At 36.0% G+C, this 27,154-nt stretch overlaps 1 protein-coding gene across 1 annotated transcript; it reads right to left on the minus strand.

The window, feature by feature from the left end:
* Positions 1-7,978: 7,978 nt before the first annotated feature.
* On the minus strand, positions 7,979-24,505 carry LOC144972587 (uncharacterized). Its single transcript, XM_078913983.1, has 9 exons — positions 24,379-24,505; positions 22,222-22,604; positions 21,308-21,437; positions 18,976-19,202; positions 17,077-17,127; positions 16,656-16,779; positions 15,994-16,103; positions 11,257-13,399; positions 7,979-9,708 (listed from the first exon to the last, which is right to left on the minus strand). The coding sequence occupies exons 2-9, from the start codon at positions 22,601-22,603 to the stop codon at positions 9,603-9,605; spliced, it is 3,273 nt and encodes a 1,090-aa protein (XP_078770109.1). The 5' UTR covers position 22,604; positions 24,379-24,505; the 3' UTR covers positions 7,979-9,602.
* Positions 24,506-27,154: the final 2,649 nt, after the last annotated feature.

The following is a 27,154-nucleotide window of genomic DNA, read 5'->3' on the forward strand; positions in this document are numbered from 1 at the left end:
AAACCTGGCGAAGGACCATGGAGAAAGAATTAAAGGAAACAGGCCTGTCCTGGAATACAGCCGATCGCAAAAAAAAAAAAAAACAAAAAAAAAAAAAACAAGAATGGAGATGTCTGGTGGATGCTCAATGAGCCTCAAGGCCCTAAGAGGATTAAGTAAGTAAAATGCCAGATTTGAGAGTCCTTGTTTAGGTTTATATTTGTTTTGTTTTATTTGGTTGGTTGTTTTTTTTTTTTTTTTTTTTTTTTGGGTCGCTTTGTTTGTTTGTTTTGTTTGTTTGTTTGTTTTTGTTTTGTTTTGTTTTGTTTGTTTTTTTGTTGATTTTTTTTTTTTTTTTTTTTTTTTGGTTTTTTAAATTTTTGTTGGTGGTTTTTGTTGTTGTTGTTTTGTTTTGTTTTTGTTTTGTTTTTTGTCAAGATGAGGGTTATTTTAATCGATTCATTTTTAAGTGTCTTTTTGATTTTTTCATAACGGTTTTTTTTAATAGTATGGCAGTAGAAGCTGCTTAGTATCTTCTAAAAGCTACAAGGAAAGATATATCGGCACAAGATAGAGTATTCCATCGAAAATTAGCATTCATTTGTATTTCTACCCCCTGGAAGAAATGATTCCATATTATTTGCTTATACTGACAGTAGTAAAGATGCCACTAAATCATCTGAAAGGGACATGACATTCCATTACAGCATTCACGCAAGAGACTTGTCCGAGTCAGGGTCAATTAGAGAGAAAGATAAAACTGTCCCTGTGTCCAACAGCCTTTGTACAAAAACTAAGGGAAAGAAAGACCCTATTGGGTATTAATGTTAAACATTATACCTAGGGGAGCCCGGGGATATGGATGTTTGTGTGAGAGATAGAAGAGGTGTGTGTGTGTGTGTGTGTGTGTGTGTATGTGTGTGTGTTATGCATGTGTGAAGAGGAGGATATGGATAGGGGGGGGGGTGAGATGTGGAGGGAAAGAAGGAGAGATGAATGGAATATTAATAGAAGAAGAAGAAGAAGAAGAAGAAGAAGAAGAAGAAGAAGAAGAAGAAGAAGAAGAAGAAGAAGAAGGACAATAATATAACTAATATAATGAGATGAGATGATGAAATAATAAATAATAATAATAATAATAATAATAATAAATATAATATAATAATATAATATCATATATCATATCATCACATCAATCATATATCATTACTATATATCATTATATATTATTAATTATTATATTATATTATATTATTATATTATTAGTATATATATTATATATAGTATAGTAGTAAGTAGTATAGTATATAATCATGCTAGTGTATAGATATATAATATATGTATATATAGTATCAGTGGTAGTATAGAGTTATGTAGTTATAGTATTATGTATAGTAGTAGTATAGTAGTAGTAGTGGTGTAGTATAGTATGGTGTAGTAGTAGTAGTAGTAGTAGTAGTAGTAGTAGTAGTAGTAGTAGTAGTAGTAGTAGTAGTAGTTCGTGACTTCTGTGATGACAAAATTATATAAAAGGAATGCATTTCCAGGGGCCTTGTCTTGGTGCTTGTGCTCCTATGACCTTAACGAACTCAGAGCGAGCTGATAGAGTCCTGGTTAGTGGATTCTTTTTAGGTTAAAAGGCGTCGTTCGAATCCAAATAATAGTAAAATATTTTTAAAACTTGAGCTATTATATAGCGCAATATCCACAACACGTGCTCAAAGCATTTTACAAAGGGTACTTTTTTTAACACGCCACAAAAGGCTAGTGAGAGGCATGTGAATGACCGATCAAATGATACACCCAAATGTAGAAAGAGGGGTGGGTGAATCAGGACTGATTAGGTAACTGCCTAACGACAAGTGGTTGATGAGCTCCATGCAATGCTATCTATAGATAATTGCCTCCCTTCAAATACTGTATACATGGATATAACGGGAACGGCTACAATGATTTTGTTGTTGGTCCCACAATCCCCGTTGTATCCGAGTACCACAGTAATGATGTCGTCGTTATTGCAGTAGTTGTGGTGTTTGGGATGATGATATGTTGGTGGATGTTGTAGTAGTAGTAGTAGTGGCGGTGGTAGGTATGATGCTGTGGTGGTTGTTGTAGAGTGGTGATGGTAGGGATGATATTGTGGTGATTTTTGTAGTAGTTAGTGGTGGTGGAAGGGACTATGATGTTGTGGTGATGTTGGAAGGGAGGATGATGAGGTAGTCGTTGTAGTGGTAGTAATGATGATGCGGTGGAGGTTGAGAAGTGGTGGTGTTAGGTGATGTGGTGGGTGGTGGTTGTAGTGGTAGTGATAGGGATAATGTGGTGGTTGTTGTAGCAGTGGTGACGGTGGTATGGATGGTGATGGTAATAAGGATGGTGATAGTGGTACAGGTGGTGGTGATAGGGATGATGATTAGGCAGTGGCTGTAGTCGTGGTGGTGGTAGAGATGATGATGTGGTGGTGGTTGTAGTAGTGGTGGTGGTATGGATGATGATGTGGTGGTGGTTGTAGTAGTGGTGGTGGTGGTGGTATGAATGATGATCTGGTGGCGATTGTAGTAGTGGCGGTGGTGGTAAGAAAGATGTGGTGGTGGATGTAGAAGTCTGGTGGTAGGGATGATGATGTCGTGGTAGTCGTAAGGATGATGTGTTGATGGTTGTAGTAGTGGTGGAAGTAGGTGTGATGATGTGGTGTTGGTTGCAGTAATGGTAGTGGTAGTTATGATGATGGATGTAGTGGTGGTGGTAGAGATGATGATGTGGCCTGGTATTGAGCTTTAAAAAAAGTTTAGCTTTTATATAGCGCAATATCCACTAAACGTGCTCAAAAGCGCTTTACAAGGGGTCTGTTTAACGATAATACATTTTTTCTCGGACAAAGACAATGCTGTTAACGGCTCGGTACTCATTTTACACCTGAGTACAGTGAATGTGAGTAGAGAGCTTTTTCCAAGGACTCAACTATGTGCCGAGCGAGGCTCAAACCCAGGACCTTCCGATCCGAAAGCGAGTGTCATACCACAAGACCACATAGCCGCACGTATTGGTGGTAGAAGTGGTAGTTATGATATTGTGGTGATGGTTATTAATTTTTGTAGTGGTGGCAGTGATGATGATGAGGAGGTGCAGGAGGAGATGATCATGTGCTTAATGTAGTAGTTGTGGTAGGGAAGATATTGTGGTCGTGGTTATAGAAGTTGTGGTATAGATGATGATGATGATGTGGTTGTTGTAGTGGTGTTGATATAGTGGTAGTCATTTTAATAAAAATTTGTTTTTGTTTTTAATAGTTATACGACACGTGCAAATCCAAATACAATGAATTACAATTAAAGCACCCAAGAAGTAAGACAAAGGGGAATTGGTTCAAACAGGGAACAGCTTCCAAGAGCATACCACCAATGTACAGTTGATCTCATGAATAACAGGTCCAGAAATAGCAGGGGTCTTTAAAAATCTGTTTTTCTCCCTCTCTTTGATTTTAGTAAAATTTACCAGCTATAGCAGGACTTATCAAGAGCCTAATCGGTTATGATAGGGGCTCGGAAACCCACTCAAGATCTCCAAATCCAAATATAATGCGTTAGCCCACTTGACGCTCAGGTAAGCCTATTGTTAAAGGTTCTGTGTGAGCGCCCACACACACACACACAGAGGGAGAGAGAGAGAGAGAGAGAGAGAGAGAGAGAGAGAGAGAGAGAGAGAGAGAGAGAGAGAGAGAGAGAGAGAGAGAGAGAGAGAGAGAGAGAGAGAGAGTGCTACATCATTTTGTTTTGTTTGTAGTTTTTAAGGGGTGGTTTGGGTCTAATTATTAGGAAAATCCTTCGAAAAATTGATTTTGAGATTTTGGTGGAAAATGATATTTTATTATCCTAGAAATAATATAATTGAAGTCCAAATTCTTAAAGTAGACTATAAAGACACGAAAAACACAGTTGAAAATGGTACAGGTAGTAAGAAAAGTGTGAAAAACGGGGAGCTATTTTGCTATTTTCTCAATATGTCATTTTTCTACGGGTATGGGATACTGTGTCAAACGTTTCTCAGAATCTATTCAATGAAATTGTCTGAAATTTTCCAGTTATCACAGAGATAATTTATTATGTCACCATAGAGAGGTTTTTTTTGATAAGATATGTGAAGTTGCAGAAGAAGAAATGGATTACTCCAGAGATATTAGAATTAATGAATGAGAGAAGAAAGGCCAAAAATCAGGAAGAAAAATACAAGACTCTGAACAGGCAGATAAAAAGAAAATGCAACGAAGCTAAAGAAGACTGGATAAATGAACAATGTCACTATATAATGTCCTGCAAAGAAAAAAATGGCAAATTCTTCCATCAGAAAATCAAAGAAGTGACAAACAAAACTAAATCAGGTGCTAAAAGTGGATGCATCAAAGACAAGCGTGGAAACACCATCATGGACAAAGACTGCATTCTAAACAGATGGTCAGAATATATTGAAGAACTTTTTTTTGATAATCGAGGAGAAATGCCTATGATAAAAGAACTGGAAGGGCCTTCTATAATGAAAGATGAAGTTAGGAACGTCATGAAAAGCATGAAAAATGGAAAAGCTGCAGGACCTGATGCCATAACAATTGAAGCCTTGACTGGCCTGGGTGAATGGGGGATTGAATTCATCACAAACCTTCTAAATCAAGTTTATGACACAGGAAAAATGCCAACTGATATGAAACGATCCATTTTTATAGCACTACCAAAAAAGCCAGGGGCAGTTGATTGTGAACAACACAGAACTATTAGCCTAATGAGCCACCTCACAAAAATTCTTTTGAAGATAATTTTACTAAGAATAAGAAATAAAATACGACCTGAAATTGGGGAGATGCAATTTGGTTTTGTTGAGGACAAGGGTACCAGAAATGGAATATTCACATTATCAATGCTGATGGAAAGATGTATTGAAGTAAATAAAGATCTGTATATGTGTTTCATCGACTATTCAAAAGCCTTTGATAAAGTACAACACGAAAAACTATTCAAAATTCTATCATCCTTGGACATTGATGGTAAAGATTTAAGAATATTACGGAATTTGTACTGGGAACAAGAAGCAGCAATGCGTGTTGACAATGAACTAAGCAGTTTTACACCTATTAGAAGAGGAGTTAGGCAGGGGTGTGTTTTGTCTCCAGATTTATTCAACCTCTATAGTGAAATGATATTAAGAGATATCGAACATAAGAAGGGGTGTGTATTGGAGGAAAGAATGTAACAAATCTGAGGTATGCAGATGATACGGTTCTACTGGCAGAATCTGAACATGAACTACAAGAATTACTGGATGTTGTAGTCAGGAGTAGTGAAAATATGGGACTGGAACTGAATATATCTAAAACAGAATGTATGACGGTATCTAAAAATAATAACCCACCAGCCTGTGTAATAACAAGCAGAGGACAAACAATACAACAAGTTGAATGTTTCAAATATTTAGGCTTCAATGTAACATCCAATGGAAAATCAGATTGTGAAATAAAGAAAAGAATAGGTATGGCGAAGAATGCATTCAACCAGCTGCATACAATTATGAAAAACAGGAATATTAGCATGAAAACAAAAATCAAAGTCCTGGATTACTATGTACTGTCTGTGCTGCTATATGGTTGTGAGAGCTGGACCATAAACAAGACCATGGTTAAAAGACTGGAGGCAGTGGAAATGTGGTTTTACAGAAGAATGATGAGGGTGTCATGGATGGAAAGGAAAAGAAATGAAGAAATTTTAGAAATGGCAAACAGAAAAAGATCACTGATAACAAAAATCATCAAACGCCAAATGGAATTTTTAGGACACATTATCCGCCACCCTGGTTTGGAAATACTCGCCTTGACTGGAAAGATGAATGGAAAAAGAATAAGAGGAAGACAAAGAATAACGTATTTGAAAGGGATAAGAACTTGGACAGATGAAGCTGAGAAAGGTGGCGCTGCTTTAATAGAATTGGCAAGAGATAGATCAGCTTGGCGGAAGATGACCTCCGACGTCTGCTTCAGATATGGAACTACATGAGATGAGATGAGATGTGAATTTTGAATTATAATCCTAATTTTGAATTTTTAACATCAATTTTGTCATAACATTTTGATTCTCAACTTTGTAATGTTCCATAAGCTAAAGCCGTAAAATCTCTCTATGGTGACACACTATGGTACAGTGTTGACAAGAGGGAAGAATATGGAGGTCATTCCTTCATTAGTTTTTGTGGAACGTTTGCCACAAGATTGTTATATTTTTTTATGTCAGACCCCCAAATTGGTCGCAAAATGGGTATCAACACAGATAATTAAAAATTTTCACCATAAATTGTTTTTTAACCTATAATAGAATGACGATATAGAATGATTAAAACTGCCCAATATTGGTAATTAACTTTTTTGAGAAAAGACCCAAACCGCCCCTTAAGGGTTTTACGGAGCTTACAACGCATTTAGGTCATATCGGCGCCAGTAAAAAGGAAGAAAATGGGATAGTAAAAGCATTCTAGAATTACAATTAAAGCATCCAACAAAATGTAAGACAAAGGGGAATTGGTTCAAATAGGGAACAGATATAGATTCCGCCAAGAGCATTACTTGAGATCACCTAAAGTCTCATTCAGACACAAGCACAGGATCCCACTTAGAGGAGAGAAAAAACCCAACTTGAGCTTTAATAATATAGGCAATTCCATTAAACGTGCTCAAAGCGCTTTTAGAAAGGGTCCCTGACCAACAGCAACTCGTAACATGTAGACATGACGCCTGTTAGACGATAATACTATTTTTTTTTTTCGACAGAGACAACACTGTTGATGACCAGGTACTCATTTTACACCGGAGTCTTTTCCAAGGACTCAACTATGCACTGAGTGAGGCTTGAACCCAGGACCTTCGATACAAAATTGAGTGTCCTACCAATAACCTTTAGCCGCATAGGAACACACTCAAATGCTTACACAATACATTCAAAACAACAAATATAATAATACATCATAGAGACGATTTACAACAGATAAAAATATCTCCAAAAACGATTACTACACATTTGACTGTTTCTGTCCCAACCAAGGACCCCGTGCAGGGAAAAGAACAAAACCAAGCTTGTTTTTAAGGATTTTAGGGCGTTTGCAACACATTGAGGTCATATCCGCGCCAGTAAAAAAGAAGAAAATTGGATAGTAAAAACATTCTTGATGTACAATTAAAAGGACTTGAGGAATAAGACAAAGGGGAATGGTTCAAATAGGGAACATGTAGATTCCAAGAGCACACAATCAGTATACTTAGTTTGAGATCACCTATAAGTCTCACCCAGAAACCAGCACAAGATTCCACTAAGAGGGATATGTACACTTAAATGTTTACAAATCAAATGTTTAAAAAAAACAAAAAGCAACAGTACATAACAGAGAGATGATTTACAGTACAGTTAAAATAATATCATCTATAAATTAACAATACCAACCAATCTCATTCCCAAGACAAAGACAGAAAGTAAGTTGGAAAACAGATATAGGGGTATAGAAGACACGGTGTGCCTCTGTCCATTTTGGGAGGTCAAGAACCTCACCAAGCTACATCATTTTAAATGGGGGTTATTTCCCTTGAAATTCGGCAACAAGACACGATTATAACAGGAATTTTAGGCTGGTGCCACCATCGCTGTTATGCCGAGGTTCCACTGAACCCACTCAAACGCTTACAAAATGTATTAAAAATTGATATATGTATAATTAGAACATAACACAGAAATACAAGGAAAAATATATCACACCCCAAATCTATACATTTGGCTTTTTCCCTCTCAGCCAACGCCTGTCAAGGGCCAGGACAAAACCAAGTAATCCCAATCCAAGACAAAGCAAAAAGCAACCCATAAAACAGATATAGGGGGATGGAAGGTACAGCAAGTGACCTCCCTGCCCAATATAAGACAAAAGCAGAAGACCTCCGCTCAGAGTAAGATTGTAAAAATACAATTAAGAAAACAAATTTAAAACTTTTATTTTACTTTATTTACAGAAGTAAGACTGAATAATAAAAACACCTTTAAAACACTTTTCACACACCAGCAGTATAATCTTAAGTTTTGACAAAGTAGAACCATAAAAGTCAAAATCTCCCAACTAGAAAGAATGAACACATAATAATACGATACAACTGCTGTCCGTCCACAACATCTAATTCATCATTTCTTTCTCCAAATTTTAACAATGGCACATAAAATCATACAATTTAAAAAAATGATAATAAATCAATAACTCAAATCGAAATTTTAAAATTAAAAAAAAAAAACTGCCACAGAATAATTAATTGTTATACATCATTCTGCTCACTGTTTTCAATTATAAGTGATATCAAAATTTATGAAATTTTATACAAATGTAACACGATCACTATTGCATCTTGCTTAATAATATTCCATTAAGAGAGAGAAACAAATACAAGAAAATGGCCCTGCTCTTTTTTGCTGTTGCAGTGCGTTCACAACAAATTATAGACAGACAAATCCATCACCAAAAAGATGATAGTACACGTGACAACACAAATTTTTTTAATTAATCAACAAATTAGTGGAATAAGGATGTTTTGTTTTACATTCTTAGGTCATTCCAGTGTCAGTAAAAAGGGAACCAATATGGGGGAAGTTACATGTGAAAAAGAATAAGTAAGTAAAAGGGGGAAAAGAAGGTTTCCTGGGCAATCTATCAATGTGCGTTTTTTGAAATTACAAAAAAAATCCCATCCAGGTACAAGCAAAGGATCCCGCCATGAAGGATACACTCAAACGTTTACAAAATAAAATATATTCAGAACTAAAAATCATAATAGCACATAATAGAGAGATGATTTACAACGGAAAAAAAAACCCACTCTTATAAAAAGGAACTTCATATTTTACTGCCTCCTTCTCAGCTAAGGATCCGTGCATGGGCAGGAAAAAAAAAATCAATCAATCAAGCCATGTCAATCAAGAACAAAGACAGTCATTTGAATGTATTTAAGGGTTACATAGCACTTGGGAAGCTTAGATTATTCCAGCGCCAGTAAAAAGGAAGAAAATGGAACACCTAGTCAAAAAATTATAGATTTATATTTTAAAAGCACCCAAGAAAAACACAAAGGTGGACTTCTTCAAATAGGAAGTAGAGGTAGATACCAAGAGGAAGCTATCAGTGTGCGCTAAGGCTTAGTTTGAGATCACCTAAGAAGTCTCATCCAGACACAAGCACAAGATTCCCCCCTCCCCCCGCCAAATAAAAAAAAAAAGAATTAAATGCAGATGTTTACAAAATATCCATATTCAAAAACAAAAACTTTAACAGTACACATTTACAAGTAAAAGAATATCATGTCCCAAAACTCTCATTATACACCATGGGAGGACTTAAGACCCCAACCAAAAGAATACGATCTGACAGCAAAGTAAATATTCAATACAAATAAGTCTACAAACTACAACAAACAAATAGGTACACTGATACAAATATATTGTGATGAAATGAAAAGATCATTATTTACATAGGATGCAATATTCATATTCAATTCATAACTTTATCAATTTCCGCATAAGACAGTATGTCTATGGGGATGAAATCGTGATAATATTCACACATTATGATCCAGTATTGTAGGATGGAAAGTTGTAGGTGGCCATATTGGACATGTTGGATGAACCAGTACTGTAGGCAGCAGTTGAGGTATCATATTCACCATAAGCTCTGTGGAAAATATCAAACAAAAATAAATTAAAATAAGTCGGTCTTAAAATTATGTCTATAAAATGGAAAGTTACGTCAACTAAAACAGACACATTCTGATGATGATTATAAACTTTTATAACACACACCTACCCTTCAATAAGTGCTCTGAGTGCACAATAATAGTAATAAATAATGCGACTTCCAGGGATATTCGATGGGTGCTGTGACTAAATCTATTTCTTTGGCTTGCCAATTGCCATATATATACTGGTATCATACTTATTCTAAGTATTAAAATCAAATACAATAATTAGAGTAGCTAAAGACTGACTATCATTATCTACATCAGCTTTATGGCAGTCCTGTTTTTGTAAAAATCTAAGACTGTTTGTGACAGAGTCATAAAATAACAAATGAGAACTTCAGCTTCCGGCTTTTGTGAGTTCTTGGATAGCCAGAATCTATCTGTATATAGTTTACAAAGCAGGCTACAACATCTTTGTTAATGAAACTTATAAAAGAGAGAGAGAGAGAGAGAGAGAGAGAGAGAGAGAGAGAGAGAGAGAGAGAGAGAGAGAGAGAGAGAGAGAGAGAGAGAGAGAGAGAGAAGAGAGAGAGAGAGAGAGAGAGAGAGAGAGAGAGAGAGAGAGAGAGAGAGAGAGAGAGAGAGAGAGAGAGAGAGAGAGAGAGAGAGAGAGAGAGAGAGAGAGAGAGAGAGAGAGAGAGAGAGAGAGAGAAGAGAGAGAGAGAGAGAGAGAGAGAGAGACAGAGACAGAGGCTACTCTGTCAGAATAGTTTATGAATTTTTTTTTTTTAATTGGAAGAAAGTTGTGAAGAATGCTATAAAATTAAAAGGAAAAACGGAAAGGAAAGAGAAAAAAAAAAAGCGAATAAGCACCAATAACTGAGAAAAAAACAAAAAATTACCACATCCCCTTCTCTTTCTACCATCAACAACTAGTAATCAAAGACAACCACTGGTCTTGTGTCACTTTAGAAGAGATGACACCAGTCTGTCTAAGCTGACATCATCAAAGCAGAAGCGTCACCAAAATACACGATACTGAGTACAGGTGTCAAAATATGACATAAAGAAGAATAGGAAATACTAAGAATGCTAACAAGTAGGTATTTATCCAATCAAAATATGGGATTAGTGACACCCCCGCAAGTTCGCTCGGACAAATATAGCTGGTCGTTTACAAACAAAATAAGAAAATAAATTAATTTGAATGTGACTCTGCTTTGGTTTATTTTTATAAAACTCTTCTGTGCGTGTTAACATTGAAGATGAAGGGGGTCAGTTAGCAAGTTGTCTATAAAGTTATTTCCTTCATTTTCATGCACGAGTTTAAAGTTCAGATTTTGTTTTTATTCTTTTTCATTACATTCAATTCCAAACCTCTTATTTGAGGGTTTGTCTTAAACTATTTTTAAAGCCTCATCATTATTCTCTAAACACTGGATTGAAATTCCTTCCCATGTAGTTTTTCAATTTGTTTCAAACTATTCATTTTTTCTTTTAAAAATCATTTTTTACTATCTTTTAAACTATCATTGACTTACCCATTTCCAGTGTTCTGAGGAGCAGCATAAAAGCCCTGGTTGGCAAAAGCAGCATCTGCTGAGTAACCAGCACCCTGTGTATTGTAACTGGAAGTGCTGTAGCTGTCCGTCTGTCCTATGTTACTGGTGGTGGAATAGTTGGCTGTCGGTGTTGTGCCCTGAGTTTGCTGTTGACTGCTGTATTGACTGTAATCACCTTGTGGGGCAGACCAGGCACCACCGCTAGTGTCAGTTGTAGTGTTGTAGCCAGCGTACATTTGCTGCTGCTGTTGCTGGTTCATGTAGTTTTGCTGATAGGATGAGTTGTCAGTTCCATAGTTGCCATAGTTTTGAGTTCCATAGGTTCCCTGTTGATTGTTGAATCCAGATTGTTGTGAACCATAAGTACCCTGAGACATTCCCACGTCCTGTTGTTGAGTCTGATTTCCCATCGATCCCATTCCAGTCTGAGATTTAGACACTGCTGCTGCCTGTTGTTTTTGCATACCCATGCCAGATTGATTGCTGCCTGAGCTTGTATTTTGTCTGTTCATGCCAGTTTGGTTTCCGAATCCCCTTTGCGCAGATCCTGTTTGGTTTTTGTTACCAAAGCCAGTCTGTGATTTTTGAGAGGACTGATTTCCACTAGTGTTGGCAGTATTGTTTTGATTTCCAGTAAATGAAGATTGTTGATTCATTCCTGTGCTGTATACATAGTTGTTTGAGCCAGCCTGATTACCAAAGCCACCACCTGATTGCTTTGACTGATTGCCAAATCCACTGCCTTGCATGGACATGTTATTGAAACCTCCTTGCTGGTTGTCCGTCGTACCAGACTGTTGAGTACTGTAACTACTCATCTGATTTTGGTTACCATAGCCAGATGATTGATCCTGCATATTTGAATATCCACCTCCAGAAGACTGATTTCCAAATCCTCCACTTTGACCTCCATAGTTACCGCCTGTGCCAGTTTGGTTTCTTCCTTGGTTCATAAATCCACCAAATTGTTTATTTCCAAAGCCACCGCCACCACTGCCAGAACCACCACTGCCACCCATTCGATTACCAAAACCACCTTGTTGGTTTTGCATCCTTCTCATGTCTCCAAATCCTTGATTATCACCCATACCTTGATTTCTCATATTTCCTCTGTTTCCAGCATTGCCAAACCCACCACCCATCCTGCCTCCTCGCCTTCCCATGTCTTCCATTGGAGGAGCTGCTCCCATCATACCAGGTCTTCCATCACCTTCAAAGATGCCACCTCGACCTCCTCTATCTCCAAATCGCCCTCCTCCTCCACGTCCAAAATCATCAAATCGACTACCTCTCATTCCTCCAGGTCCTCCAAAAGGTCCACCAGCTCTCCCATCGCCACCACCACGTCTGTCATCAAAACGACTACCTCTGTTACCAAATCCTCCTCTCTGGTCATCAAATCTCCCTCCAAATCTGCCTTCACTCTCCCAACGGCTTTGACCTCCAAACCGGTTTCCACCATCATGTCGAGGACCTTGTGGAGACCTCCCATCTCTTCCAAACCTCCTTTCACTTTTATCACCAGTTTTCCCTGCTCCTCCCTCACCGCTTGCATCATCTTTTGAACCATCCTCTTTCTCCTTGTCAGTTTTCTTTTTATCATCCTTGTCTTTATCTTTGTCACGATTTTGATCATCAGGAGTTAATCCAAGCATGGCAGCTCTTCTGGCTTTCACTTGTCTACCACCTCTTTTTCCTCTTTCCCTTTTTTCTCTCCTAAAAGGCGGTCCCATTGGCATCATGGGCCCAACAGGTCCACCAGGATATGCACCAGGAGGAATGCCCATCAAGGGTGGAGGAACGCTTGCCGCATCCCCTACAGCTGCTAACAATGCCACTTGAGATGAAATTCTTTCATTCATTTCGTGTTGCATGCGTAAGACATCACCAACAGCGGGTCGCACATCTCGCATTCTGTCTTGCCTTCTGCGATCTCCATCACGGTCCCTACCCCTGTCTTGCCTCAAATTCTCCTCTTTCAGTCTCTTACGTCCATATTCATTTAAATCATCTGTTTCAATGTAGGGGACTGTCTCATATGGGTATTCAATATCTCTTGGAATGATCTCCCATGGGATCTCATCATGTGACTCTTGAACTAAACGATTATCCTCGATGTTCTCTGAAAGACAAAAACAAATCTAAGGTGAATATTCCTCTATGTCATAATAATCTGTTTATAGAGTAGTAAACAGCCAGAAAACTTTGATGTTACTAATCTAAGTTAAATAATTAACAGATCTTGAACAGTGCCTGTGGAAAAATTGACAAGACAAACTATGAGCGATAGAAGTAAACTAAAAATAAATAATATAATACTATTATTTATTCATTCCCATGAGAAATTTGGCTGCAAAGTTCAGAAAGTCAAACTATCAAAGCTATAAAAGAGAGGGAAAAAAATAAATCAACAGCTCAATGATGAGTGGAAAAATGAACATTGGATTCTTAAGACCTCGATTGCTATGTGCATTCCCTATTAGGAAGAAACATATGTAATGCGGGAAAACATAACGGCAATATATAACACATTTTAATCTTTTTAAAGTCCATTTCATTCAGCTATAGTCTTACAAACTGTATTTTAGTCATGCCTAACCTCTCAATCGTTACCATAAGCCAATTGGTTGGCATGAATGCTGCTGGTATTCCATCAAGAAATATTGCAATGCTCTACCATTGTTCCAATTCCAGTGTCAATAATATTATAATAAGCTATCTCCAACCTTCCAGGTCTTGGAAAGAAAAGAAAGACTTCTGTTGAAAATGATAGACAATTAGTCCAACATCATGATGACAAACCTTTGCATCAGTCAGAGATACTGCGAATGAATTCCAGATTACATTATAAAATGTGAAAGGAAGACTTAAAGAGGCAGGATTGAAATACCAACGACTGTGTATCAGAATTTTGCTAACATGATTGCTGAATTTCAATGGTCTGTTGCTCACGAAAGTTGGTTTCAGCCCCAACGGGACAGAGCTCTTTATTTCTCATAAAAGCAGGTTTAAGCTGTCTTCAGCAGATGGATGAAAAAAATATGGTAACGCAACAGTAACCGATACACTACTGAAGGAGTGAAAGCAGTCTTGAGCCTTGGGGTGGTTCCGTTATGGCATGGGCCAGTATAAGAGCTAGCTTTTTTACAGAGTTTGTTGCCATTGAGGGCTTTATAACAGAACACGGGTATCATGACTCAATTCAGGTATCAAACATGTTATTGTTAGCAGCAGATTGTTTTACTCAGTTACCAATAAAATTGCTAGTTCTTATTGGTGTATTTTATAGTATATTTTTGTCTATTGAAAGTTTCATATGAATTAAATTTGAACTACGGAAGAAAAAACAAACAAAAAAAAACAGCACAATGACTGTAAGAACATTTACATGTTCTTCAACATAATACATTTATGCTTACTTTTCCACTCCGAGAAATTTTGGATGTTTTTCAACAACACCGCCCATTTGAGTAAACATGTATGTATCTTACTTAAATTCATATACCAGACCAGGAATTCTCTTAACTTTCTATTAATGCTTATATTATACCAATGTAACCAACAGTTATAAAGTTATGGGCTATTAATCACTGGCCACTTTAAATTGACGCTCAGTAAAGATTAAACAAATGTTTGTGTAGCTGAAAAGTTGTAACCTTGAGTTTTGGATTTAAAAAGCCTTGGATAGAATAAACTTTCTTTCTGGTCCTTGGGAGTTTATATTAAGCAAACTGCAAGGCAGCAAAATTTTTTAAAGGTAAAACGGGACACCCTAACATACACATGTCATTACCCAAAATGGCAGTTGGTTTTAGACTGTTTAATAAATATGGATTTAAAGATATACCCTCTACTTGTCTGTTCCTCATTTTGATTTGCTAGTCAAAAAATCATAATCCTGAGACATGCCAAGGTCATTTCCTTACATGTCAACAGACCAATATTTTAAATGTTTTTTTCCCTTATTTTCCATATTGACAAATCAGGACAGTCCCGATTTTATTGGGACGGTTGGCTGCAGTGTATGTCATTCTGGTGAGTTTTTAATTACTACTAATGATATATATAAAAAAAATCAGGATAACTCCAGGTCGCTATATAGAGGATGTCACTATAACTGATGCCATATTAAGCAGGTTGCACTGTAATATTAAGACAATGATATTGCCCAGCTTACCAAGCAACTCCCAACATCTATACAGACACGGTACTCACTTAACTTAAATTAAAATGATAATTTTAAAAAGTAGCAAGAATGACCATGACTTCCTTTGTAAATTTATATTATCAGTCTTACTAAAACAAATGATCATTTTCCAAGAACTTGTATTGGTTTTCAGCATCGATTTCCTGACCATAGCACGACTTTCGGAGCGCTATTATCAGGAACGATTATGGAAAACCAATAAAAGTTAAAAAATTATTTTATTACAACCCCAATTTAAAAGTAAGTCAGCAGAGATTACTCTGGAATAAATTCAGAAATTGTGTAATTATTTAATGGAACCTTTAATTTATTTTAAATGCCATTACCAGACAAACCATTTGATTATATTCTTGCGCTACTGAACATTGAGTTGGTTCTCCATTACTCTTATCAAAAAGAAAGGAAGAATAAAAATCTGAATGAGCCCACCATAATGAAAGGGTTGTTAGGTATGTATTTATTATATAATAAACCTTTGGTATAAATGGATCTAAATATGAGCCCAGTACCTTCGTTCCAGTCCAAGGTAATGTTTTTCCGCCCATTGATGTGGGTTGCCACGTAAGAATTGCAAATTCCAAGGATGTTGGGTATACTTGACACATTCAACTCTCCAACCCTAAAGGGGGGATATAAGGCAAAGTGATAATTTTTCATTAACTTGTTATGACAATAGTCAACTAAATGAGCATATTGAATACAAAAGAAAACAAACCTGCGCCTACCCTTGATGGATTGTTGCTTTATGCAAATTTAATAAAGCAAGATCAATTTTAGATTCACGCATCGCACATTTCTCATTAATAGGTTTCCCCACCTCTTCTTTTTCTTGAAGAATTCTTAATATAAATAATGGGATATGATGTAAACATACTCTCTGGCTTCCTGAAAACCCATTCAACAAGCAACTTTCTTTTCCAGGAAAAATATTTTAAATTTCACCCATATAAAAAAAAAAAAACAGGGCAACCAAACCATAATAAAATAAATGATATATTAAAATAAAAAGCTCGATACTCATATCCTTTGAAGCTGACAAGGTAGTTAAGCAGGCCGTGCAGGATGAGTAAGGATGAGTCTCTCTACAGACCAGCTAGTGACGTGTTGGGCCAACAGGGCGGGTCTTTCACCGACTCACTGTGCTCCTGCCACTGCCGTCTGCTCTACTCACCTACGACCTTTTGCAGTCTTTATGATGTCCAAATTATTAGCAACTGGAAAGAGCACTTTCAGGAGCTCTTTTGATGTGCTATCAGGCAAATATTTCACATAGAGATTCCGTTTCTTCTCCTGTCCTGAAATTAAATTGAGATTGTGGTAGGCGAATTGTTCAGATATGGTAAAATGTGGGAAGGGGGGAAGACAACCCATGGCTGTCATAATTGGTAGCATTATGGTACACAGAGGAAATTTTGGCAATGGGCCCAGTTAAATTTTTTGGGGACAGCACAGATCACAATTCCACGGACAGTGGTCACATATAGTTTGAAGAAATAATACAGACATTAACTCTTTGGAGCAAAGATTTCCCTTATCAATTTGCAACATTGAGTATAAGAATTAGTAAAAGTTTTAAAATACATGCAACCTACCTTTCACTTTTGTCAGAACATAAGTTTGGGTGTAGTCTAATAACAGAGTGGCTGTTTTAAAAAAAGAAAAAAAAAAGAAAAAGAACAGTTCAAAATATCATCAGAAATTTAAGAGAAATCATACAAATGCAAACAAACCTACCTTCAAGAATAAATGGAGTATCCATTGGTATGAGAACCAGTTTTATAACCATTAGATCTTTTTCAAAATTTACCCAATTCATTTGAATACTTATAGAGTTAGAGGCCTTCTCATGTATCATTTTTACGAGAAATTTGAATCCATTCATTCAGACAGAAAAAGAAAAAGTATTTATTGTGGCTAAATATGCTATTAAATATAATCAGGCTTGTAAATCATCTTTTCAAAAATTGTCAGATAATTATTTTTAACATCAGATCAACAGAATAATTCTGTTTTGGTTCTGAATTTATTCATTTTTGTTTTTATAAATTTCGCCAACATGTCTCCAGCACTGCTCAACAATCGTAAAATTAAGAGCAATAGTAGGTTCCGAAATTAAATGTTACAATTAAATAGTACATTGTGTAAAAATCGTGTGTGAAGATACAAAGTTGAATTTGTGTTGGACAACTAGCATAAGAGGAAGAGCCAACACTAACACTGTGAATGAAAGTGAGAGGCAGCCACAGAGAAAAAACGAAAACACTCAATATTTAAGAGTTATAATAACATAGTTACTAACATATAGATAAAATGAAGTTCACGTCACTCGGGTCTTTGTTATTGTTTTTTTGCCATCCATGTTTATGAGGTATTCTCAATAAACTGTGTTAACCGAACTATAAACGTTCAAGGCTACACATAGTTTTGTGTGTTTGTCTGTTATATTTCCGGGTGGCAATGTTGTGAGATTTTTTTAAAAATAAAATATCCCATTCAAACAAAATGCATCTGTTTAAGAACTTTGTCAAAGCCATATTAGAATCATCTCATTCCAGGACAAGGACATAAATCAACATACAAAGAACAGTTGCCAAAGGGAAATAAAAGAAGACAGCCCGTCATGGGTATAGGACTGATTTTCTCTACTAAATTCAGCATGCTTGTCCAATAGTTAGTCATTTGACAAATTATGGATTCTCCACCTGTAATATTAGCATTAAAATCATTATCAAATGGTCGATTTCAATAGTTTTAATCAATTGCACGGCACACATTCACTTTAAATATACGAGAGCAATGTCTTCATTTTCTCCTTGTCTTTTCAAAAGATGAAAAGGCCTTTTGGTTGAAGGGGAGGAGCATTGGATTAATACACATAAACACCACAAGAATATGAATTGTTTGTTTTTAAGGCATAACGGTTATGCGCTTGCAACAGTTAGGTCACATCAGCGCCAGTAAAAAGTAAGAAAATTGGATAGTGAAAAGATTCTAGATGTACAATTAAAAGGACCTGAGAGAAAAGTAAGAAAAAAATGGGAATGATTCAAATAGGGAACAGATGTAGATTTCAAGAGCACACTTTCAATGTACTTAGTTTGAGATCAACCAAATGTATCATCCTGACACCAGCACAAGATCCCACCTAGAGGAACACACTCAAATGTTTACATTATACATTCAAAATGACAAATATAACAAAACATAAGAGAGATGATGTACAAGGAAAAAAAAAAAAACAACTCCCAAAACACTATGCATTTGACTGTTTCCCTCCCTGCCAAGCACTACGGCCAGGGCAAAACCAAGTAATCTCATTCCAAGACAAAGACAGAAAGCAAATTGGAAATCAGACATAATGGGATAGAAGACACAGTAAGTGCCACCCTGCCCCCTATGGGAGGCCAGGAACCCCACCCAGTAAGAATATGAAATGAGAACACTGCTACCTAAAAATACTTAAATGATACACACATATTTGGATCAAATACCTTTTTCTGCAATGTCAGAAAATGGCAACTCATCAATTGCGTCATCCAGGTCAGTTTCATCCTCTCCCATAGATGATTTCTTTTGTGTTAATTTTTTTACATCAGCTGCATTCTTTGCTCTTCGTGTCACATCAACCGTAACATATCGATATGTCATGGGCATGGCAAGAGTTTTCAATACAATGGTGGCAGCATCACTTGCATTCTTAATGCACAAATCATAAGCCCTGTGTGAAGAAGGAGGAAAAAAAGGGAAAAGAATATACTACAAATTTCTGTAAATGTGAAACCTTTTGTAAAAATCCAACATTATAACTTCATTCAAAGCAAGGCATCCAAGAATCATAAGCCTGAAAGTGGCTACTTTTTTGGTTTTTCATTGTATTTATTTCAGATTTTACTTCATATTATTATTATACCCAAATCTCAAGAAATCAGTATAGATCAAGTTCAAGTATAACCTTTTCCAATAGTACTATAGTAATGATCCAATTTCACTCTGTTCAAAATCTTTTGGTAACATGACCCAATTGAGTAATGATGACATTTGTCCCTCTGTTGTTCGCTTGTTGCTGATTTCTACAAACAAAATGGCAGTATAAGCAGCTAAGTTGTGTCTTCCTACTCACCATTTATAAAAATGAGGTTTTCCTCCAAATCAACTGTATCAGAGTTATGACCCGTTAGGACCTTAATGCGAGGTTATGGGTTGAAAGTTAGTTTAATCCAAGGCCTCAATAAATGCAAGATGCTATTATTATTCATGTAAATAGACCAATTTTTTTTTTCAAAATTAAAATTAAAAACTTTTCCATTTCAATAATTAATTTTTACTCTGAATTTGATATTTTCAATTTGAAAACGGTCTTCAATATGTCCTTATTTGTGTTAAGGTCAGATATATTTGGAGGAAAAAAATACCACAAAAAAAATTAATTAAAAAAACATTTAATTTTTTTTTAAAGTTCATATGCACACTACTTGTGAAAATAAGTCTAATGTAGCAATACATGGCTTGAGCTGAGATCAACTTCTCTTCACAACACCATAAAGTAACTAACAAATAATGTATACCCCTGTTTTCTTATTTTCCTTACTTATATGATATTTTATCATTTAAAACTAAGGTAGAGCCATTAACAACGCCAAATTGATTGTCACATGAGGGAGACATTTTATCTTTTCTTTGACGTCTGTGACATTCATAAAGCAACTTGATTCCATCACAAAAATGATCCCCCTTAACCTTTTCCAATACAAGTTATTCAATGGTTTAAAAAACAAACTTTATTTAATTCATTATATATTTATCCTAATTAACATAACACACAGTGAAAGCATAAACAAGGTCTGAAAACATTTTATCATTTAGAGTGTAAAATATGGTTAGCTGCAAAATTTAATGTTAATGCTATATCCATAACTAAAATATTAACAGAGGCATAGAGTAACCAAGTGAATTAACAGCAGTAATAAATGAGGCTTGATTAGTAGAAAACAATACTTTACCTTTGAATCTAATTTTATTATTGTTAAAAATTGGTTCATTTGGGGATGAATTTCCATACGTTGATCATCATGAAATAATTTATCATATCTTTTTTTTCTCCAAAATATGTTTTTCACAAATTGTAACCCTTTGAATCTCGAGCTATTTTTATTTGTTTATAAAGCTTCCCCCCCCCCCCCCCCCTATATGTCTAAAAAAGTAATTAGATACTACTTTCCAATCGTCTGAGGATAACTTGTCCCTAGTTAAATCTATGAGTGTACCAGGGTTATTAAGTCATTTTAAATCAGTGACTCAGTAATTTTTACTTCCTTTTATCAGTTATTATTTATTATTTATTTTATAGGTATATTTATTTAAATATTTTAAATTTTATTTCATTTTACTTTATATTTTTCTTTTACTTATTAACTCTTATATATTCATATATTTGTCTCAAATTATATTCTTTCTTTTTATAGTACTTTAAGCTTATGTGTAGTATATATAAGAAGATAAACGTAAACTGACAAAGTGACAGTTAACATTGGATGTCTCTCATTCCTGAAGTTAAAAAAAATAATGTGTTGCTTGAATTTCCCACGAACATTATCGTTAATATCATCAATATTGTGAATGAGGAAATTTATACTTTATAGCCACATAAAAGTAGAATTAACCAGAAACCCAACTCCCAAATCGATCACTAATCAGCTGTGAACTACTATAACCCATGAACATGGATCAGCTGTGAACCACTAATGTCTGAAATCACGGAATTCAACAGATCCGGAGAATTGAGAACCCTGATTGCTGGCAATCTGACCAAGAAAATGTACATACCCCATTCCATAATTTTGATTATCAATGTACATCCATGATTCTTGAGCAATTTTCGTCACGGAATCCAAGACACAGGATCTTATGTCAGCTTGGTCAATAGGAAAAACACGAATATGCCACTCCCACTTTTCTGAAAAAGAATATGTGTAACTTTGCTAAATAAAACCAGGACATATATATGGTTTAAACACAAATTACTTTTCAGAAAGAAATCAATGTTTATCTTTATTTTCTGTAACAGCTTATATTGAAGAATTAAAAATTAAAGGTCAAACCACATCAGCAACATAGTGCAAGCAATAGCCATAATTTCATTATTGAATAATTAGCTCTATCTTGATTATCTTAAAAAAAGAAAATTCGAGTGTTGGTCCGCAGGACTCCAAAATCGCGGATTTCCACAGATCTGAGGAAAACCATCAGTACTGATGGATTATCAAGTCTGGAGCCCAAACACAGACTATTGTCAATATTCAGTTCTAACCGTTCAAGATTGCCCCATAAGCTTGTGATAAAATTTATGTGATATTGCATCAGGTCCTTTCATGTAAGTCTATAACAGAGAGAAAATCTGTAAAGAGAGTGATTAATCACTACATCAGGATATAGCTATAAAAAAAAAAAAAAACCATAATCTAAGGCCTTATGTATCATTTGGTACATTTCGGTCTGCGAAGACATTTCGTTACAAGGATGCACAAATTGGAAAATTTAGTTGAGGAAATTGAAAGATCTTTCATATACTTCATAAGAAGTCTGTCACTGAGGATGTTCTTATCACAATTCATGTCATCGAAACTGGAGAAAATGTCGCTTTAATAAAAAACGTAATGCCATTTATCACTCAAAGGTTTAACCAATAAAATAACTGCCTATCAGTACACTATATACCCTTCATTTAATCTTTTACTCACCCACAACTGATTTATTTGTGAAGCCAGGAATTGAATGTGGCTGATAAACTGGTTCTTTTGGCTCCTCAACAGAAGTATCCATCTTTTTCTCCTGATCTCCTGTATCCATATTTTCAACCTGAGCAGAAGAAGCAGGAGGCTGCTCATCATTTCCATTCACTGAAGTTTCAGCTTCTTCAACCTTTGGACCAGGATCAGTTGCTTCAACTGTTGGTTCAATGATAGCTGGAACATCTTCACACTCCATGACGGTTTCAGTGACAGCTTGTTCTTCAGTCTGTGCTTCTACGGGAGTTTCAACAGTCTCATCCTCCACTGTAGCCGCAGCAGCAGCTTTCTTGGGGGATGCTTTAGCTCCCTTTTTCCCCCTTGTTCGTGGCATTCTTCAACACAAAATAATAAGACAAAAAAAAAGTACTTCATATTTAACATCAAGTTAATTTCAAGATTTTAAAGAAAAGGTGAAAGTAGTGTTCAATTTTACATGTTTGCAAGGCTTTGAACTGCCAATGGTCCAACAATGACCTTCAGATCGGAGGTCTAGGGTTCGAGTTCGAGTCCAACTCTGAGCAGTGCATAGTTTGGTCCTTGGAAAAGACTCTTTAATCAGATTTTTTCACCATACTCAGGTGTAAAATGAGTACCTGGCCGTTAACAGCATTGCCTCTATCCAAAAAATTGTCGTTAGAAGAGGAAACCTACCAACCTGTACGATTTTGCGTATATCTTTTTAGTACCCAAATACGTGGATATGATTCCAAAGGATTTAATAGTAGGTACTTTGGTAAACGTCCATTTGGCCCTCCAGCAGGGAGCCGATAAATGGGCTAGTGGCTGTGACCGGATTTTTTGGACTTTTGAGTGATGGGTCTCAGAAAAAGTTCCATAGATTTTTTGTTTATGGATGGATTTTAATGATTTATATCTTATTTTCTTCAGGAGAAATTACTCTATCGTTTGGTGTAGTTTATTTTAAAATCAATGACAATTTAGTATATCTTTTGATTGTGGATAAAATAAGGTATAATTTAGCTTTGGATAATTAAAAGATTAGAACTTAGTAAATCAAAATTTCATGATGGCACGTTTACTAAACATCTTTAATATAAAATTAAATTCATGGCAAAGTTGTATACCGCATCCATGAAATTCGTTCCAGCAAAATCCTTACTCAAATCTTAGCGGCCATTTTAGACCAGTTTTGAAATCCAAATGGTGGTTACTACCGGAAATGCAACAATTTTCAGGTCACAAAGTCCGTCAGTAAATAACAAAGGCAACTAAAGAAGACCATTTTTCAGCCTTTAAATTAACATAACTTTTCTTCTGCTTATCTGATTTTCACAAATTTGGTATCATTAGAATCGTGTTGAAAAGCACTTTAAAAAAATAAAATGATCTAGGATTCATTGAGCTCAATCCAATTTGAATTTTTTACCAAAGTACCTATTAATATTAATAGTACATTTGTAATTTAATGTGAATGATGTTGATATTTGATGCAATGATATACACATGTACACCAACTGTTGACCCTCCGCCATAATTGTCATTGGAAGAGGAGATGGAGGAAGGTGGAGGTCAGGGCATAGCAAATGGGCATGGGCCCATGGGCAATCGCGACAATTTCCTTTTTCCTTATTTTGCTCTCTTCATTCTTTCATCTACCCCACAAAACCAAAACCCAACTTTTTAACTCGCCCCAGCCAAATAATCCCTATTTTAATACATAGATTGTTTCGCCAGCTCGAAGAGCGTACGGAAGACGAAGGCAAAAAAAAAAATAATAATAAAACCTGCACACTGACAAGAGGTGAAAGAAAGAAAAAAAAAACATCGAAAAAAGTCCAAAGTGGCAACGTCGTCAAATCATTGGTATAATTACTCCGCTCGACAGGAATCACTTTACGAAAGTGCCGAGAGAGTTGTACATCTTACAGCACCGTGACTTTAAAGAAGATCAGTGAATATGAACACCCGAAATTGAAATCAGCACCAGTTCACAGGAGCCGCTAACTGAACTTGAACTCAGTCTTGGCCTCAGCCTCAGCGACGTTATAGATCGTAGTCTGCTGATAGATCAGGCGGTACATAAGAACCCTTTTTGCACATTGTACAATTTGTCAGTAAATCAAAACAAAAATATTAAAATCATACCTTTAATCGTATATCTATAAAATATTTAATGCGTTTCAAGTAAATGGATATCTTTATTGTCAGAATATGTCAGGCTTGGGTAACAATCTGCCATGCGCAAAACCCAAACCTCGTAGAGAACGGGATTGATATTATAAAAATGTGTGCTCTCTAGATAAAATAGACAAAACAATAACAATATTTTTAACATTAAAATCAGTTGTAAATGACTTTTTGAAATTAATAAAGAATCACATATATATTTTTTTAATTTGAAGTATTTAAAAAGATATACCTTTATGAATTAACTAATATTTTTCTAATTTGTTACATATACCTAGCTGGTCACTATTTTTAATATTTTACAAACCCGGATAAAGGTCAACGGCTCAACGTTACAAACAACCGGCTCCATTCGGGTAACACCGCCCTTTTCCGTTTTCCGTTTTTCCCAGGTCGTTTCGCTGCTGCTATTTGGTAGCTAGTCGGCGTCCTACTTATTTGCCGGGGCCAGGGTTGCCAGTTTGGCATTTTAAATGCCAGATTCCAAAAATCTGGCATTTTTGAAAACCGTTTGGCATTAGAAAAATCATTTGGCATTTGGCATTTTCATTTGGCATTTTCTTTTCTTGTATATTATACTTCAAATGACACCTTTTCTTAATTATTTCTAAACGCGTAAAAACAAACATCTTCACATTTCTTTTTCATTCTTAAAATCCAACCGTGGTGTAGTGGTTTAGCACTCCACTTAGTAGTCAGTAGGTAAATAATTACCCCAACAGGAAATTTAGTATAATTCAAAAAAAAAAAAAAAAAAATTGTCTATCAAAAGTGAGTAGTTTTCTTAGTGGGGGTGGGAGTCAACAGACTTTGGCATTTTTTTGAGTGTTTTGGCATTTTTTTAGTCTTCCCCTGGCATTTTGTTGAAAAATAATCTGGCAACCCTTGCCGGGGCCTGACAACCCAAATTGTAATGGGCTCATTGTTGTAATGGTAATAGTAATACTCTCAAATCAACGCAAAAATAGAGTTCATTACAACAATTTTGAATGAAGCCCATAATGCGTTCGGTTATCCGACTCTCAATAAATGTGCACGTAGTTTGTAGTAAAAAAGCTTTAAATAAATAAGTTTATGATTAGATGTCCGAAAACAGATCTGAAAGCAAGCTTTCTAAGAGTGTCGACTTTAGGGCCAGAGTCGAAATTCGGGGCCCCTACCTATGTCTAAATAACTAAAATATTCAAATTATTACTTTTCAGAGAGAGAGTAAAAACACGCCCCATGACCCACGCGAATGAGGTCTAGTGAAGAAGCGTCTTGGGTCTAGTAGAAATAAATGCAGACAGCAGTAGAAATATTATAGTTGACATATTCAACTCAGTTCAATTATTTTGCATTCTTTCTCTTTAAAAAAAAAAAAAGAGTTCCTTGATTTATGGCTGATTTTTGATGAGATGTAGACGTCTATGTAATAATAAGATTAAATGACATTTGTTGGTTTATTTTTAAAAAATGATTTAACTTAAGAATTTTCACGAGCCCGTGTTTATAACCCAATAATAGTGCTTTAATATTTTTAAAAACACATTATAACACCCCTTTTGAAGTATCTCATAGGAGTAAGCCAGTCAAGCTCACTCACTCATTCCCATGACCGGATGGTCGTCGGGGGGACTTGCGGGATGCAGCCTTCACAACACGGTACCACACATCTCGTTCATTGGCTTTCGTTGTCATCTCATACAGCGCCCAATCCTGTCTGTTCTTTGATGTTATCCAGCTACATATTCCCTTTTCTTCCTCTTCTTCTTTGACATTCCATCGTACCTTGCATGACTGTCTTGCACAAGCTGTTGTGTCTGACCTGCAGCCATGTCCAAACCATGCAAGAGTCCGTCTTTTAATATCTGTATTCCCACATCTTTTCCACATCTTCAAGAACCTCTTTATTAAGATTTTTGTTCCAGATATGACACTCGTATGATTCTCCTGTAACTCTTGCTCTCGAACACATTGATTCGCCTCTATAGTTCCGCATTCATTGTCCAGGCTTCACAACCATATAGAAGAACGGATTGTATAAGTGACCTGTACAGTCTACATTTTGACCGAAAGCTCATCTGGCTTTTCCAAATCTTGTTGAGTTTCGCCATTACCGCTGTGGCCGTCGCCATGCCTATACATACTTATATTATGGACTGTTTCCAGCACTCTATTTCTTCATTGTCTTTGTGATTTAAGTTTCTTCCGGTTTTACAATCTAAAGCGCATTTATAATTGTACAAATCACTTTGATCAGACCAAAATTTGTCTCGTCTGCTCTTGAAGCTATTTAGGGTTTTTGCATTCACAACAGAATCTGATAAACTGTTCCATATTTTCGTTGTTCTCACAGCAAAACTGTGTTTTCTCACATCCAATCTTGGTCTTTGTGTGAGCAGTTTCTTTTTGTTTCCTCTGGTGTCTTTTCTTATTGTGAAGTCTTTCCTCCATTTGATAAATTCTGTCATGTCTTGGTCATACGTATTTACCACTTGTCATCTTGTAAAGTTCTATCATGTCGCCCCTATATCTTCTGTATTTCAAGGCTGGTAAATTAAGTTTCATCAGTCTTTCCTCGTAATCTAGCGATCCTAGTCCAGGCAACTGTTTTGTGGCCCTCCTTTGCACACCTTCAATTAGCTCGTTGTATTTCTCTATGCAAGGAAACCAAACTGAGCTTGCATAGCCTAAGTGCGATCTCACAAGCGCTTTATAGAGGGGTAAAAATGAGTTGACTGACACTCGTTCC

The sequence above is a fragment of the Berghia stephanieae genome, chromosome 5 (assembly GCF_034508935.2).
Source record: "Berghia stephanieae isolate SIO BIC M18660-M18661 chromosome 5, UCSD_Bste_1.3, whole genome shotgun sequence".
Lineage (NCBI taxonomy): Eukaryota > Metazoa > Mollusca > Gastropoda > Nudibranchia > Aeolidiidae > Berghia > Berghia stephanieae.

Excerpts from the sequence above, each read along its gene's own strand:
- LOC144972587 (XM_078913983.1), bottom strand. The coding sequence starts at position 22,603 with ATGCCACGAACAAGGGGGAAAAAGGGAGCTAAAGCATCCCCCAAGAAA. Across the intron at positions 21,438-22,221 it reads CACAAATAAATCAGTTGTGG|AAAAGTGGGAGTGGCATATT; the intron begins GTGAGTAAAAGA and ends ATTCTTTTTCAG. Across the intron at positions 16,104-16,655 it reads AAGACTGCAAAAGGTCGTAG|GGTTGGAGAGTTGAATGTGT; the intron begins GTGAGTAGAGCA and ends TCCCCCCTTTAG.